Genomic DNA, 16,428 nt, shown 5'->3' on the forward strand with positions numbered 1-16,428 from the left:
TTTTCTCATTTCCTTCAGCAGATGAGGTGTTATGTTCTCTTGTGTTGTTACTACCTGAGTTTTTCTCAGTGAAGGCATACCTGCTCCCTCTTTTGGGAAAATGTTTAGCTTTTATATTTTCTCCGGTTCTTAAAATTTACCAGGCTGGCTATTTTGGAAACCTCTCTTTATTTTTTTTAATTTTCAGTAAAGTAGCACAATACCCCAACTATGTGGTTCCTGAACATACTTTATGTCTAATGGAGCTTGCTCTTGCAATAGCGCTTGGCCCATGCAAGAAGCTCTGACATGGAGCAGAGGGAGCTGTGGGGTTAGCACTGAGTGCATTGTGGGTGCCTGCAGGCCCAGGATCGTCTCCCAGCACTGTAAAAGTACCTGTATACCCTTGTATTCTTCTTTCAATTGGAGTTAAAAAGAAAGTATCAGAGCTACTGAAAAATCTCACTGCCCTACCAATACTTACAGTATAATATTTCTGAAATCTAGTTTTACTAAAAGTAGAGAATGATATTTTCACTAAGTTGTGACTTTAAAATTAATAATACTGATTAGTGTAAAATATGTTTTACTTTAATGGTTAATTGAAACAAAGGTATTTTATATTGTATTAGCATAGAAGTCCATACCTGCTTCCTAGAGATCAAACACTAAATTTAATATCAGTAAGTTTATTATATTGCCATAAAGATTTTTAATGGCTACTGGTAAATCAGTAAAATGAGTAATAAAAGGAAAATTCGTACATTATTTGTTTAACATATCTTTAACAAATACAGATACTGTCCTTAAATGACAATCCATACTACTAGTTAGAAGGGGCATATAAGATGGTTTTACTAGCCATAATTAGTTTTTGTTGATTTATATATAACTAACTTTTTTAGTTTAAAGAAATGGAATCTTTGAATATCATGGCAGAGTGAGACAACCTTTTTTGATCTCCCCCTCAGTCTGCAAGTACTCAGTCATCTGTAATCCAACAAAGGTAACTATGCTTGATACACTAGGACACCTAAGAGATGCACATATTAGTACACCTGAAGTCGGGTGTATAGGAACTTGTAGGGGAGGCAAAATGGGGGGAAGGGAGGTACAGTGCCCCCAGGTGCCAGGCAACTGTGGCTGAGCCCACAGCCACAGTGAACACAGAAGCAGTGGAAGAGCAACCCCCACACCACAGCCCAGTTGAAAGTAAGAGGGGCACCTGCAGCATTGGCACTGGACAATCCAGCTCCATCCCTAGTTGCATCTGTGTTTGCACCTTGGAAAGCCTAGTGGCAGTGAAGACATTTCAGGGCCTCCTGGCAATAGCATAGTGGTGCCAGGGTGCATAGAGAACCACGTCGCTGTGGGCGTGAACCCTTCTCCACCCCAGCTGGCTACATCCCTCTACCATGGTGGCGGTGCTTCTAGACCCAGCTATCCCACACACAACTGGGGTGCCCACCACTCTGGCTGTGACTCCCATGACCACGGTGGCACTACTCCCACTGCAGAGACTCTGATAGTAACAGCATCAGCAACCCCAGAGGCTCAGTTAGCACAGGTAAGAGAAGACAACATCTTGTGCCATAGCACCATCTGCCGTGTTTCCCCGAAAATAAGACCTAGCTGGACAGTCAGCTCTAATGCATCTTTTGGTGCAAAAATTAATAAGACCCGGTCTTATTTTACTATAAGACCGGGTCTTTAATATAGTATAATTAATATAACATAACAACACAATACCAGGTCTTATATTAATTTTTGCTCCAAAAGATACATTAGAGCTGACTGTCCAGCTAGGTCTTATTTTCAGGGAAACACGGTACTAGAAAACGAAAGACCTCTAATTATGAGCCTGCTGAATTGCTAAAATCAAAATGGTAGCCAAATAAGAAAGGTGTTCACTACTTCAAATGCCCCAGCAGAGGAACAACCAAGGTAACAAAAAATGTTAATTCTTCAGTAACTAATCTCAAAGGCATGCAAGTTTGTGATGTAAATGATAGAGCATTCAAAACAGCCACCATGAAGAACTCAATGAGGTATGAAAAATAGAGGGACAATCAGAAATACTGGAACTGAAGAACGCAATGAGATGAAAAATTTCTTTAAAAGCTTTGGAAATAGATAATAAAAAGACAGCCAAAACTATTAATGAAAGGAAGAGCACGTTCTTTGAAAAGGTCAACAGAATTGACAACCCTTTAGCTATACTCACTAAGGAAAAAAGAGAAGAGTCAAATAAAATCAGAAATGAAGGGGGAGGAGTTATAACGGATACCACAGAAATACAGATGGTCATAAAAGAACGCTATGAAAGGGTATACACCACCAAATTGGACAACCTGGGAGAAATGGATAAATTCTTAGAATCATACAACCTTCCTAGACTGAATCATGAAGAAACAGAACATCTGAATAGACCGATCACTAGCAAGGAAATTAAAACAGTAATAAAAAAATTCGCTAAAAACAGAAGTCTGGGATCAGATGGCTTCATTGGTGAATTCTACCAAACATTCAAAAGAGATTTAATGCTTACCCTTCTCAGACGCTTTCAAAAAATTGAAGTGGAGGGGAAGCTTCCTAACTCTTTCAGGAAGCCAGCATTACCCTGATACTATAACCAGTCAAGGACAACACAGTAAAAGTAAATTGCAGGCCCATATCTCTGATGAACATAGATGTAGAAATCCTCAACAAAATATTACAAATAAAACAATACATTAAAAGGCTCTTAGACCATGCCAAGTGGGATTCATTCCAGAGATGCAAGGATGGTTCAATGTCTGCAAATTAATCAACCTGATACACCATAATAACATAATAAAGAATAAAAATCATATGATCCTCTCAGTAGATGCAGAAAAAGCATTTGACAAGATAATAACCATTTATGATAAAAAAAAAAAAAAGGACTACGGTGGATATGTAAGGAAAGTACTTCAGCATAATAAAGGCTATATATGACAAACCTACAGCTAACATCATACTCAGTGGTGAAAACTGAAAGCTTTTCCTCTAAAATCAGGAACAAGACAAGGATTTCCCCTCTTGCCACTTTTATTCAACATAGTACTATAATTCCTAGCCAGAACAATTAGGCAAGGAAAAGAAATAAAAGGATAAAAGGCATCCAGACTGCAAAGGAAGAAGTAAAACTGTCACTATATTTGTGGATGACATGATTTTATATATAGAAAACCTTAAGAACGTTACAGAAACACATATTAGAAATAGTAAATGAATACAGTAAAGTTGCAAGCTACAAAATCAATATACAAAAATCTGTTGCATTTTTATATATTAACAATGAAGTTATCAGAAAGAGAAACGAAGAAAATAGTCCCATTTACAGTTGCAACAAAAAGTATGAAATGCCTAGCACTAAACTTAACAAAGGAGGTAAAAGACCTATATACACTGAAAACTACAAGTCATTGTTGAAAGAAAGTGAATTCACAAAGAAATGGAAAGATATTTTTTGTATATTCATGGATTGGAAGAATTAACATTGCCCATATTACCTAAAGCAATTTACAGATTCAGTGCAATCCCTATCAAAATCCCAGTGGCATTTTTCACAGAAATAGAACAGAATACCCTGAGTTTTTAATTGAAACACAAACGACCCCCAATAGCCAAAGCAATCCTTAGAAAAAAGAACAAAGCCAGAGATATCATACTCGCTGATTTCTAAGTATACTACAAAGGTATAATATTCAAAACAGTATGGTATTGGCAGAAAAGCAGATACAAAAATCAATGGAAAAGAGTTCGGAGTCAAGAAATAAACCCACACATGTAAGGCCAACTAATTTACAACAAAGGAGCCAAGAATATATAACAAGGAGCCAAAAAAAAGAAAAGCCTGTTCAATAAGTTGCTGGGAAACCTGGACAACCATATGCAAAGGAATGAAACTAGACCACCATACACAGAAATTATCTTAAAATGGATTAAAGACTTGAATGTAAGGCCTGAAACAAACAAACAGAACAAAATGAAGAAAAATAGGCACTAAACTTAATGGACATTAGTCTTAGTGGCGTTTTTGTGAATTTGACTCCAAAGGCAAGGGAAACAAAAACATGAAAAGGACTACATCAAACTGAAAGCTTTTTCACTGTAAAGGAAACAGTCAACAAAACAAAGTCACCCATCTGAATAGGAGAAGATATTTGCAAATGATATGTCCAATAAGGGGTTAATATCCAAAGTATATAAAGAACTCATACACCTCAACCACAACAACAAAAAGAAACAATTAAAAAATGGGCAGAAGATCTGATTAGACATTTTTCCAAGAAAGATCTATAGATGGCCAACAGGCACATGAAAAGATCTTCAACTTCACAAATTATTAGTGAACTACAATGAGATGTCTCCTAATGTGTTAGAATGGCTAATACTATCAGAAATACAAGAAACAAATGTTAGAGCTGATGTAGAGGAAAGGAACCCTCGTACACGGTTGGTGAAATATAAATTGGGACAGCCATTGTGGCAAATAGTGTGAGGTTCTTAAAAAATGAGTAGCACTACCATATGATCCAGTAATTCTTCCTCCAAAGATTTTGAAAACATTCAAAAAAATATTGTACCCACCCTTATGTTCATTGCAGCATTATTTACGGTAACCAGGGCATGGAAATAACGTAAGTGTCTATCGACAGATGAATGGATAAGAATGTGGTATATATGTACAATGGAATGCTACTGAGCCATAAAAAAGATGAAATATTGCCATTTATGACAGCATGGATGGATCTTGAGGGTATGACGATAAGTGAAATAAGTCAGATGGAAAAGGACAAAGAACACAGGATTTCACTCATGTGGACTATAAACAAAAACGTAACAAATGAACAAACAAAACAAACTCATAGACAAATATTCGTAGTTACTGGTGGGGAAGGGGGGTGAGAGCAGGGCAAAATCAGTTAAAGGGGTCAAATGTATGGTGATGATTGGAAACTAGACTTTTGGTGGTGAGCACGCAGCAAATGTTGAATTATGTTGTACACCTGAACTTTTGATAATGTTATTAAGCAACGTTACCTCAATTTTAAAAAATGGAGTTTTTTGTTCACAATATTTTTTTTAAAAGTGTTTTTGGTTATTGCTTTGTAGTATTACAGTATCAATAATAGCAAACGTTCTGAAAATTAATGTCTATTATAGTACTAGTGGATATTAATAGTACAAATTAACCATACATTTGGTAAAATGCTATTTTAATTATATAGAAGAATTTGTCATTTGCTGTTGGCTCCATTTAAGTGTAAACTTAATGATCACACCTGAGAATCGGATTTTTCTAGACCACTTTTTGTTTTTGGCCTTGATTTAAAAAGATATGTCTGAATATAGAATATGTCCCTATTCTTTATAAGGAGTAAACATACAGGAAGAAGTATTGCACACTGGTTGAATATTTGAGCTCTGAATTCAGATTGCCCATATTGCCTCCAGCTGGCTCGGTGTGACAAGTTACTGCAACTATGTTAACTTTGCCTCATTTAGAAAATTAAGATAGTAATAATAGCTACCTTATAGAATTGTGAGAATTTAACTGAGGTAAAATGTATAAAATATTTAGAAAGCTTCTTAATAACTGTTATTACTATTAGAATTCTTCAGTAACTTCTATGTTCAATGTTCGTTTTAAATTAACATTAGTAAATCATAGGATTAATTTAAAATATGGGATATACTTTTATCTTTATATCACAGATAATTTTTTCTCTAATCAGTATTTTTGTTTTAGGTCACTTTTCACATCGAACCATATAAAAATCGAGATGATCAAAACATGTACAAAAATGTGAAATATATTATAGACAAGTGAGTTTCTTCTGTGTTTACAATTACTGGTTTGTGATCCAATGATAATTATTGTTATAAGAAAAGTACATTTGAATTATATTTGAGAGATTTAAAGGATTTGTAGTCTGACATTAAAATTAATTTAAACTAACTTTTAATGAATATTACAATCATTTTGAAGAACGTTTCTGAAGTTCCTTACAGTTCACTTTCTGTATGAATAGTTAAAAATTACTCTTTATATGTTTATTAGGCTAGTTATGATTTCTGTCATAGTGACATTTTCAATGCATATTCTTTAAATCTTATGAGTATAGAGTTTTGGCTTTTTAAAAGAAGGTTCAGATTATGAAATGTGAACTGCTTTTATAGCAATGGACCTACATCTAATATTTTCATTTATATTAATCTGATTACTGGGAACTTATTAATATAGATTTATTTTGTTCAAGGATCTTACTGATAATAGTCTGTGTTAGATACCATCCTCTTACGAAGAAAGTTGTCAGCAACAGTGGGCCATTTATCACTGATACAAAAAAGTAATTTATATATTCATGTAGAAAATGGGCTATTCATGATGTTAGTCAACATTTGTAAACCTCAATATATGGTAATTAATTTCGTGTTCAGTAATACCTTAATGTATCCAGTATTTCATTTCCCAATGTATAAAATTAAAAATGCACTTTTAATCATTACACTTATATAACTGACTCCCCAAAGGTGAACAATGTGCTTAAACCGTACTGATTAGCTTCATTTTCAGTACATAAGCAATTACTGTCTATGGCAAATGAGTTGTGAATATTCATTGCACTTTTACCTATGTTTGTATTCTAGATATGGAAATCATCCAGCCTTTTACAGGTACAAGACTCAGACCGGCAATGCTCTTCCTATGTTTTATGTCTATGATTCCTATATTACAAAGCCTGAACAATGGGCCAATCTGTTAACTATCTCAGGGTCTCGGAGCATTCGCAATTCTCCTTACGATGGATTGTTTATTGCACTTCTAGTAGAAGACAAACATAAATATGATATCCTTCAAAGTGGCTTTGATGGAATTTACACATATTTTGCCACAAATGGCTTTACTTATGGCTCATCATATGAGAACTGGGCTAAGCTAAAATTATTTTGTGATCACTTCAAACTAATATTTATACCAAGTGTGGGCCCAGGATACATAGACACCAGCATCCGCCCATGGAACACTCAGAACACTCGGAACCGTGTCAATGGGAAGTACTACGAAACCGCTCTGAGTGCTGCACTCCAAGCCCACCCCAGTGTAATTTCTATCACCTCCTTTAATGAGTGGCATGAAGGAACTCAAATTGAAAAAGCTGTTCCCAAAAGGACCAGTAATACAGTGTACCTGGATTACCGGCCTCATAAACCAAGTCTTTATCTAGAGCTAACTCGCAAGTGGTCTGAAAAATACAGTAAGGAAAGAGCAACTTACGCATTAGATCACCAGCTGCCTGTTTCTTAATGCATTGATTAAAGTTTAATAATTACAGAAATCACCTAATTTCAACCAATGCCTTTTGTTTTTAGTTATGGAAAGAAAACTGTCAAAATCAGTATGCATTGTTACTATTATCTTTAGTAAAAATAATTTGTACTTTTTTTAAAGGTAGTAATGTTCTCATTGCCACCCTTCACAATGCTGCACTGAGAAAATACTTGAGAGAAAATTGTGCAAAAAACATTCCCTGTGTCATTTGCTAAATTTCTGACTGAAATTGAAATCCTGCTTTCATGGCAATTTAATTTATTTCACAATAGATAAATGCTTGTTACATAAAGTAGTTAGAACACAGTTAAGTTCTACTTGTATTCTGGGCCCAAAGAAAAAGGATTGTATGTATATTTGGTATATCTGTTGAAGAAAAAAGACCTAAAAGATAGTTTCAATGATTCAATCAATGTTATTGTTTGTATCAGTGTTTAGATTCTGGATAACTCGCTAGTAATAATTCTTAAAATTTAAAATCATAGACCTTAAATCTTACTGTGAACCCTGTTGTGTGTAGGAAGTCCTGCTTTCTGCAGCTCGATACCTATCATTTGTAGATTTTTGATTACCTATAGCATGCTAGGTGTTTTGCATGTCTAATGTTTCTGCTTTACAATGTCGAATTCCAGATTTTAGAAGCTATAGAAAGTTATTTTATAAAAGTTAACGATTGCTTCTCAATTATTAAGAAACCTTAGTTGTTTCACAATTATGAAGGTATAATATCCACACTGTTAACCATTTTTAGAGTCAGTGTTTAACTTCTTATTCTATTATTCATGTTTTTCAATTTACTGTTAATCAGAGACCACCTGTTAGATAAGAAAAAAGTTGATACTATTTTTGGATTGTCTTTTAATATTTTAAGCTATTTTTACGAAAAGTAATAGAGAACATTTGCTTCGCTTTTTTTAGATTTTAGGGACATGGAAATGAAAATTCCTTTATATGTTGTTTATTCCTAAAGTTTGACATTTGCTTAAGTTTAATACTTAATGATACAAATAATATTTCATTTAAAAGACAGTAATTTTAAATTGTATATAATGGTATTCTAATAAAAACATACTTTATGTTTCCTATCAGGTTAAATATTTGTGATCAATTGTTTGTCATATTGTGACAAATTAATCACCTGTATGCTAAAAATGAATCTCTACTTTAAAACTAGAAAAAGGATAGACTTTATTATTATAGTTAGCTAGAATTATAGTAAAAAATATATGCTCTTACATGAATATTACTTCTTAGATATTTATTAAAGAAAGCAATAGGGTAATATTAAACAATAATGCATATAAATCTTCAGAATATAAAGACATTCTTACAGAAACTAGCAGTGGGATTTATCATAAAATAGCTCATCAGACGATGAAATTTATTTCTAAGCAGTAGTTTTGAAGTAAAATACTATTTTTGAAAAGGGGCATGATTAATGTTAAACTTATTTATAAGTGAAGAATTTACCATTTCTCAGAGAATGATCAGGCCACGGGAAATCACTACAATAGTAATAATCTACTTTCTGCAGGAAATTACTAGAATAAAATCACTATACTGATATAACTAAACATCTTCATAGGAACACTCACACAGATATAACCTGTGGATTTTGTCTTATATCCATTTAGCCACTATCTTAAGGATAAACTCCATATCATACCTTATAATATTTTGTATGTACTATGTCTTATTAAAGTTTAGTTAGAGACCTACCTACTACAGAGGAATTTTTGTCATTGCTTATGTTGTATATTTGAACCCACCGTGACAGAAAATTAATTTTATGAAATAGCTCTAAGATGAAGGGAAAGTGTACAAAGACACGGCGAGCAAATCCTGAACCTGGATACCGCCGCTTTCTATCTTGCTCCTATTGTAGACATACATAATCTACTACAGCACAGTTTACCGCTGACCTTTGTTGTGGTTCCCAACATATTACCCAAACTAGCCAGTAGCAATCAGTCAGATTTCAAAGTAAAATACAAGATTCTGTCTTCATTGCAGAAAGTTATCAAGGGAAGAATGTTCTGAATCTGATCACATAACTGTTTACTAATTTATAATTATATGACTATCATGTTTCTTTTCTCCTGTTTTAAAAAACATTTATTAGAAGGAATTATCTCTAATAGTTTTGTTATTCGTAGAGAGGAATGCTTTCAAAATCTTCCTCAGATATTCATTACAGCTGCCTTATGACTTGTAACACAAGTCATAGTGACCACAATAAGAGCAAAGAATTGATCATTATGACCACAATAAAAGCAAAGAATTGATTTTCTAATTTTAAAAACTATAGGTTTGAATTCAGTAAGCTAAAATAACTGTTAAAAGAGAAAGTGTAATATATATGCAATGCGTGAATCATAATGAATTCTTTTACAGTTCAATCAGTCCATCTGTTTTGCCTGAAGAAACCAAATCTTTCCTTCACTGCTCCTAAGGACTAATATTGTCAAAAACTGCTGTTATTAATGTTTATATCAGTTGTATATTAACTTATTTCCATTTTAAGGGTATGTAACTAAAAGATGACTATTTTGTTATACGGAGTAGCTAACTTTAATAAAAGCATTCATGAAATATATTGTGTCTTAGATATAAAAATCTACATTCTATTTATGAAATGTTTTATTTAATTTCTGATCAATAGATGAAAAGTAGTATTCAGTCACACTCTGTATATTTTCTGTTTGAGATATGCAGCATTAACAAAGGAAGTATCTTTAACTGTACATAGTTTTAAAATCTGAATTTGTTATACACACACACACGAATACAGTTGTTTTTCTTTTTTAATTTGAGAGATGTTTTGTTATTCTTTGGGCCTAATCAGATATTCGCTCTGACATCATTTAGGAAGTTGATCTTCCCCTTAAACAGCAAAGGTAACAAGCAACTTGAAAACCTACTAAGTTCAGAACCTTATGCTTTTTCAAACTGATGTGTTACTCATTTTAAACAAGATGACTGCTCTTAAACTCTATAGTGCCTACAGAAATAGTCCTTGAAATTCTATATATAAAATCTGAATTTAGTCAGGACTCTCCTGTCCCATAGTACAGAAGCCGTATACTTTATTTATGACCAGCAAAATTTCAGTTATTTTTACAAATTTATACAATTTCAAAATAAAAAAATTGACCTAACCACAAGCAAAAGCATCTTTTGGCTCAGATAGTCCTTTTCTAAAAACTATTCCAAATTAAATTTTATACTAGCATTATTATAATCCCCATAATGGTTAAATGTTATTGCATGCTTAATGTAAGGTTATATTTTTGAGAATTCAGATACTACTTTGGCTTAATTACAGAGGTTCATTCTTAGTCAAATCCAAAAAAAATCTAGTCATAGTGCTGTTATTTTCCAGTTATTAATAAAAGGAGAAGCATTTTTCAATGTGATTAGCTTTGTTGTTGTTATATAGTTACTGTTTAATTTATGATAAGTTGAGACCTATTAAGCAAATAGTCATATATATAAAATTTACTAATGTCAAGCCATAGTGGCACTTTTTCTATTGGATGTTCTAGAATTCATTTCAAAGTATCTTAGATACTGAATTTCAAGTTTCTCAATTTATATAAAAAATATAAATTTAAACATAAAGATAAAAAGCCTTTTGGAATCTACCCCATTTAAATAACTATTTCATGACAAAACTGTGTACCATGGTGATACAATTCTACATAGAGTTCAACTTGTGGTATGTGATTGTATCATCCTTTTTTGGTTTTGACTTTTTGAAACAATTGTTAAAAATCTGAACAAAGATCATTATAAACAACTCAAAGTGACGAAACATTAGCTACTCAATCACGTTTAAAATAATTACGGCTATGCATAAAAGTATTTATGAGTCACTTTTACAAACGACATTATCAAACCACTATATCACCATGTTAATTCGATAATTGTGTCTAATGTAATGTGGACTTTACCCTGATCTTGAAAATATCAAATGCAAAAGAGAAAAATATTTAGAAGAAATTCAATTGTAATACATGGAGTAACTAGAAATCTGTGAACAGTCACCTAAGAGTAGCATGGCACAACTTGTTATTGTTTGTATATATTAAATGTATATTAATTGAATACTGCTGTTCTGTATATCATTTTTTAATTACTCAGACTTATATTAGTTACATGGCAGACTATTAATATTAAAGACCATTAATAGACCATTAATATTAAAATAGAGCAATCTAATCTCTGACTACATGTAAAATGTCAACTGCAAATCTGGTTGCTATATTCTTGAAAATTTGCTATGTTGCTATATTTAATTATAGTGCATTCTTGAAAATTATGCTCTTTTTAGATAATTTTTTAAGAAAAATATTTAGTGACAATGATATGAACAGTAGCCAAGCTCATATTCTGTTTTATTTTTCCTCATAAGAGTATTAAATGTTTGTAGCTAAAAATTTAATCCTCAAATAAAATATTCTGATAATGCACATTATTTCCTCATTTCATTTTTTCGAGTCTGTCCTTAAATAGAGTTTAGGTAATGTTTCCTCTTATTATAATGTGTATTGTGACTTTGCAAAAAGGATTTGAAGTATTTTTCTACAAAAAATAATTACAAAATTAATATATAATGAAGTATGGAATTTTAAAAAGAATGTGCATACAGCAGTAGCACAGCACGTATGGTTGACGACACATTTAGTACGGAGCTCTGAGTAGCTAATGCAAGATACTATGTTGTTATTGCCAGAAAAGCAGCACCTCCTTTCCTTCCTGTATGAGGCAAACTTTACTTTGTTGATACATTTTAAAATAAATTTATCAAAAAGGCATTATATCTAGGGTCAAAATGCAAAACCTACAGGAAACTATCAGGTATTGTAAACAAACCTGCATCAGGTTGAAGACCCTAGAGATCCTAGGACCTGAACAACTCTCACCTAAAAGTAGTTGCTAATCAGCTCCTGTTCGTGTTGCCTTTTGTAGTTATGGGTCATTAAAATGAGGGTGTGTGTGTGTGTGTGTGTGTGGTAATTTTTCTAATTATAACATGGCAAATATTGCAAAGTTTTTAAAAAGATTTGCTGATTGGATCTATTTCACGGGTCGCTGATTTGTGGCCTCTGATAGGAAAAGAATGTAAAACTATTGTGAAAAATGTCCTCAACCTTTTGTGTAACACTCAAGGGGAATTCATATGACTAGTCATCATGATGATTATTGGATAAATCCCAAGCATGTAACAATAAAAAACAAGTCAATGAAAGTGAATCCATGAGGGCTCTGATGTGATAGCCTTCCTCAGGTCTTATCTGATGCAAGATCAGAAATTAAAGCAACTAAAAAAATGAGTTAGGTGCATATCTCTTAGCCAATCTTCTCTGTTATTCCTCCTAATTTAGCTTTTGAATAGCTGATTTGAATTTCTTTATATTTACTAAGAGGGATCTGGAATGCTTTTATTCTGTTGCTTATTAAATTTGGATCCATGTTTGAAGCCTGCCAGGTAGGCAGAAAAAGTAATAATAAGTAACTGGGTTTAATTCTAGCCCCCACTTCTGCAACCTACTTTTTCCCCTTTTGCTGCCTGTCTGCCATTCAGCCTTTCTGTCTTACTCTCAATTTACCTATCTTTCTTACCTGATTTATTTCAAAAAAGCATACTAGTGATTTGTTAGAATACATAACGTGACAATATAGTCTCAGATAAAAATAGAGCAAGAATAGGAATACACTTGATTCCTATTTATTGAGCCCAGCATAAAATGCAAACTAATATTGTAAACACACTGCTATCCCAGTGGTCACAAATTTAACGAGCTTTTGAGTAGCCAATATGAAAAAGGACATCTAATCTACATACTGTGTAGTGTCCATAGTGTAAAATACAAATACATTTCTCAAGAAAAGTATAGGCCATGGTATTAAGAGATGAATTCCTTCTGGGGATTCTCATAAAGAGGACACTATAACCCAATGAACAATATCAGCACCTTCCCTGTAATGCATCAAGACCAAATTTCATATCCATCCCAAAGAGTGGAGGGTCCATGTATTTATCCTTCAAGCAGCTCTCCCACAGTTTTTGAGGGTATTCGTTAATTATATCTTGAATTTCTGCCAGAGCATGTAGTGGGAAAGGGTATATACACATGACTATGACACTAGCTTCTGCTCTCAAGATACTTAGTTTTTATTTTTTAACTAATAAAGCATTATGTTTTACGTGATGCCGTTTACATTTTTTTATTCCTTATGTCTAATTGGCTACCATGACAGAACCTTTCTCATAAATAATTGAAAAAATGAAAAGCAATTGAGTTAATTAAATATATATTAGTTCCAGAAGGGAGAATAAGATTAGGTACTTAACTCAGAATTTCACCATGTTTCCCCGAAAATAAGACCGAGCCAGACAATCTGCTCTAATGCATCTTTTTGGAGCAAAAATTAACGTAAGACCCCGTCTTCTTTTACTATACTGTAAGACTGGGTCTTATATAATATAATAATATAATACCGGGCCTTATATTACTAAAGATACATAAAAGCTGATTGTCTGGTTAGGTCTTATTTTCAGGCATACGGTATGTAGGAAGGGGCTTACAGTTGCTGAATTGGTAGTCTGTTAACCATAGCTCACCATTAACAAAAAAAAAAAAACACAAAATGTTTACTAATAACTAATCTGCTCAGTTTCCATGTCTTTAAAAAGAGAGGATTGGGCTGTAGGTTGGCTAAAAGTGCTATTTAGCACTAAAACTATTATGTCACTGGTATCAATAGCATCAAAACCAAGAAAAATTAAAAACTCTGCATTTCTATAATAAAGACACAAGAATGGTCAGGGAAAAAGTAGTAATTTTATAAAATACAAATCTTAAAATTAACATTTGTCATCCACTCTGAATTTTATTACTCTAATCTTTGCCTTTCAAATAACATTGTAGGTATTAAATATGTTAATACAAATAAAGTGCCTAAAACAGTCCTGAGACATGGTAATGTTCAATAAATGTTGGCCATTACTGTCGTTTTTATACTCAAATTGGGAGCAATCCAAATGTCCTTGAGTGGGTGAAAGAATAAATGAACTCTGGTACATTCATACAATAGAATATTGCTCAGCAGTAAAAAGTAATGAAACACTAATACACGCAACCACGTGGATGAATCTCAAATGCATTTTGTTAAGCGAAAGAAGCCTCCAAGGATTATCTACTTTATGATTCTATTTATATGACTCTGGAAAAGGCAGAACTCTACAGACTATAATAGAGTAGTGGTCCAAGCTTTAGGAGTTGGGGCGGGGTTGGTTACAAAGGAGCAGCACAAGATAATTTGTGGGGAGAGGAGGAAACTACTTTGTATCCTAATTGAAGTACTGACTACTGGACTATATTGCCCAATTCACAGCTGTATACCCCCCAACACAAAAAAAAATATGAATTTTCTGTATAGTAGTATTTTTTAAAACCTACAGTGTGGTACTACCACACACTCATACAAATGGCTAAAATCAAAAAGACTAACAATGCCAAAGATCTTAAACATTTCCTGTGTAAAATATTTTACTTTTCAAAAACGGTTTGGCAATTTCTTGGAAAGTTAAGCACATCTTTACTATATGAACAATTCCACCTCCACTAGTAGAATTTCTCTCCTCTTCCCTCCTTATTCTCTCTTCCCTATCTCAATTCATGACATTGTCATTCATGCCACACAGCCAGAAACCTGGGGTCATTCTTTGCCTTGTCTCACTCATGCCCTACATCCCATCAAACATTAAGTACTGGTTCTTTTTCCCCTAGATATCTCCTAAAGATTCATGCTATTCTCTATCTGTACTACCTGACTATACCCAGGACATAATTATTTTTTATTTGGCCTATTATATCTTCTCAACTAGTTTGTATACCTACAATATTGACTATTTCAAATCATTATCTAGATTCAGAGTCAAGGTCATTCTCTTGCTTCAAATCCTTTAAGTGACTCCTAATTGCCTAAAGAATAAAGCACAAACTTCTTCACAACATATCCCATTACTGTTCTAGGCCTACGGTGATAGCCTCATTGCCTAGTTCTTTATTTGTTTCTTAAAGTTTCTGCTACAATAATATTTTACTTCAGAAGGATCACCAAATAACTTGTTATTTCATAACCCTGTGGAGATCTTTTTTATTTATTTTTATTTTTTGGTAATGTATTTTCCATTGTTCCTCACTTTGTTTCCTTTTACTGCAAAGATAAGAGTTGGACAGAAAAATAGAGGAAGGGAAATATTTCTAACAAGTATCTAATGTGTATCAAACACTGTATTAAATGTTGTACATGTTATTTTATGTAATATGCATCCAACATTCTGAAGTAGCTTTTGTTTGTTATACAGTTAAGGAAACTATAGTATGGAAGTTGCCAATGTCCCACAGTTGAGTAGAGATGTACCTGAACAAACTGCCATTTAACTGCAGGGTCCATTTATCTAGACATATTTCCTTACACCCCCGCACTGTCCCTACACTCACAAAAGTTAGGCACTCAGAATACATTTCTATTCTAGCACTTACTATTAGGTTGGTGCAAAAGTAATTGTGGTTTAAAAGGTTAAAAATAATTGCAAACACCGCAACTACTTTTGCACCAACTTAATACTTTGTGTTGGGATAAGTTTTTATACATGAGTATCTTTTCTCTGTACTATAAGCACCTTGAGTGTAAGGAATATCTTTGTTTACACTTTTTTAAAGAATATAAAATATACATAGAAAAGAACCTAATAGATATACATAAGTTTTTTCAAAAAATGCCATGGACTCAATACTAAATTTAATGAAATATAGCATTTTCTGTAGCTTTGAAGTCTAGCCCCAATTAGTGAGTGTGTCTTTTCTACCTTTACATTGCCAGTGCCTGGCACACGGTAGGTGCAAATTAAATGCTTATTGAACTGATGATACATTCATGTGAAGAGTTGCATATACAAAACACTGTGTTACACAGTGTTACACAGAAGTTCATGAACATTTCTAGATGTTATTCTATTCCTCTCCGGCTACTTGAAAGAAGATTGAAATCTGTTCAATGATTTGATGGTTGTAGCT

At 33.1% G+C, this 16,428-nt stretch overlaps 1 protein-coding gene across 2 annotated transcripts in view; it reads left to right on the forward strand.

The window, feature by feature from the left end:
* The window catches only part of MANEA (mannosidase endo-alpha), a 68,456-nt gene extending 56,645 nt beyond the window's left edge, over positions 1-11,811 (forward strand). For both annotated transcript variants that reach the window (XM_074333311.1, XM_074333310.1), the window contains 2 exons: positions 5,756-5,832; positions 6,658-11,811. In XM_074333311.1, the coding sequence (XP_074189412.1) occupies positions 5,756-5,832; positions 6,658-7,315 (735 nt within the window). In that variant the 3' untranslated portion in view covers positions 7,316-11,811. The remainder of the gene's footprint in view (positions 1-5,755; positions 5,833-6,657) is intronic.
* Positions 11,812-16,428: the final 4,617 nt, after the last annotated feature.

The sequence above is a fragment of the Rhinolophus sinicus genome, linkage group LG05 (assembly GCF_036562045.2).
Source record: "Rhinolophus sinicus isolate RSC01 linkage group LG05, ASM3656204v1, whole genome shotgun sequence".
NCBI lineage: Eukaryota > Metazoa > Chordata > Mammalia > Chiroptera > Rhinolophidae > Rhinolophus > Rhinolophus sinicus.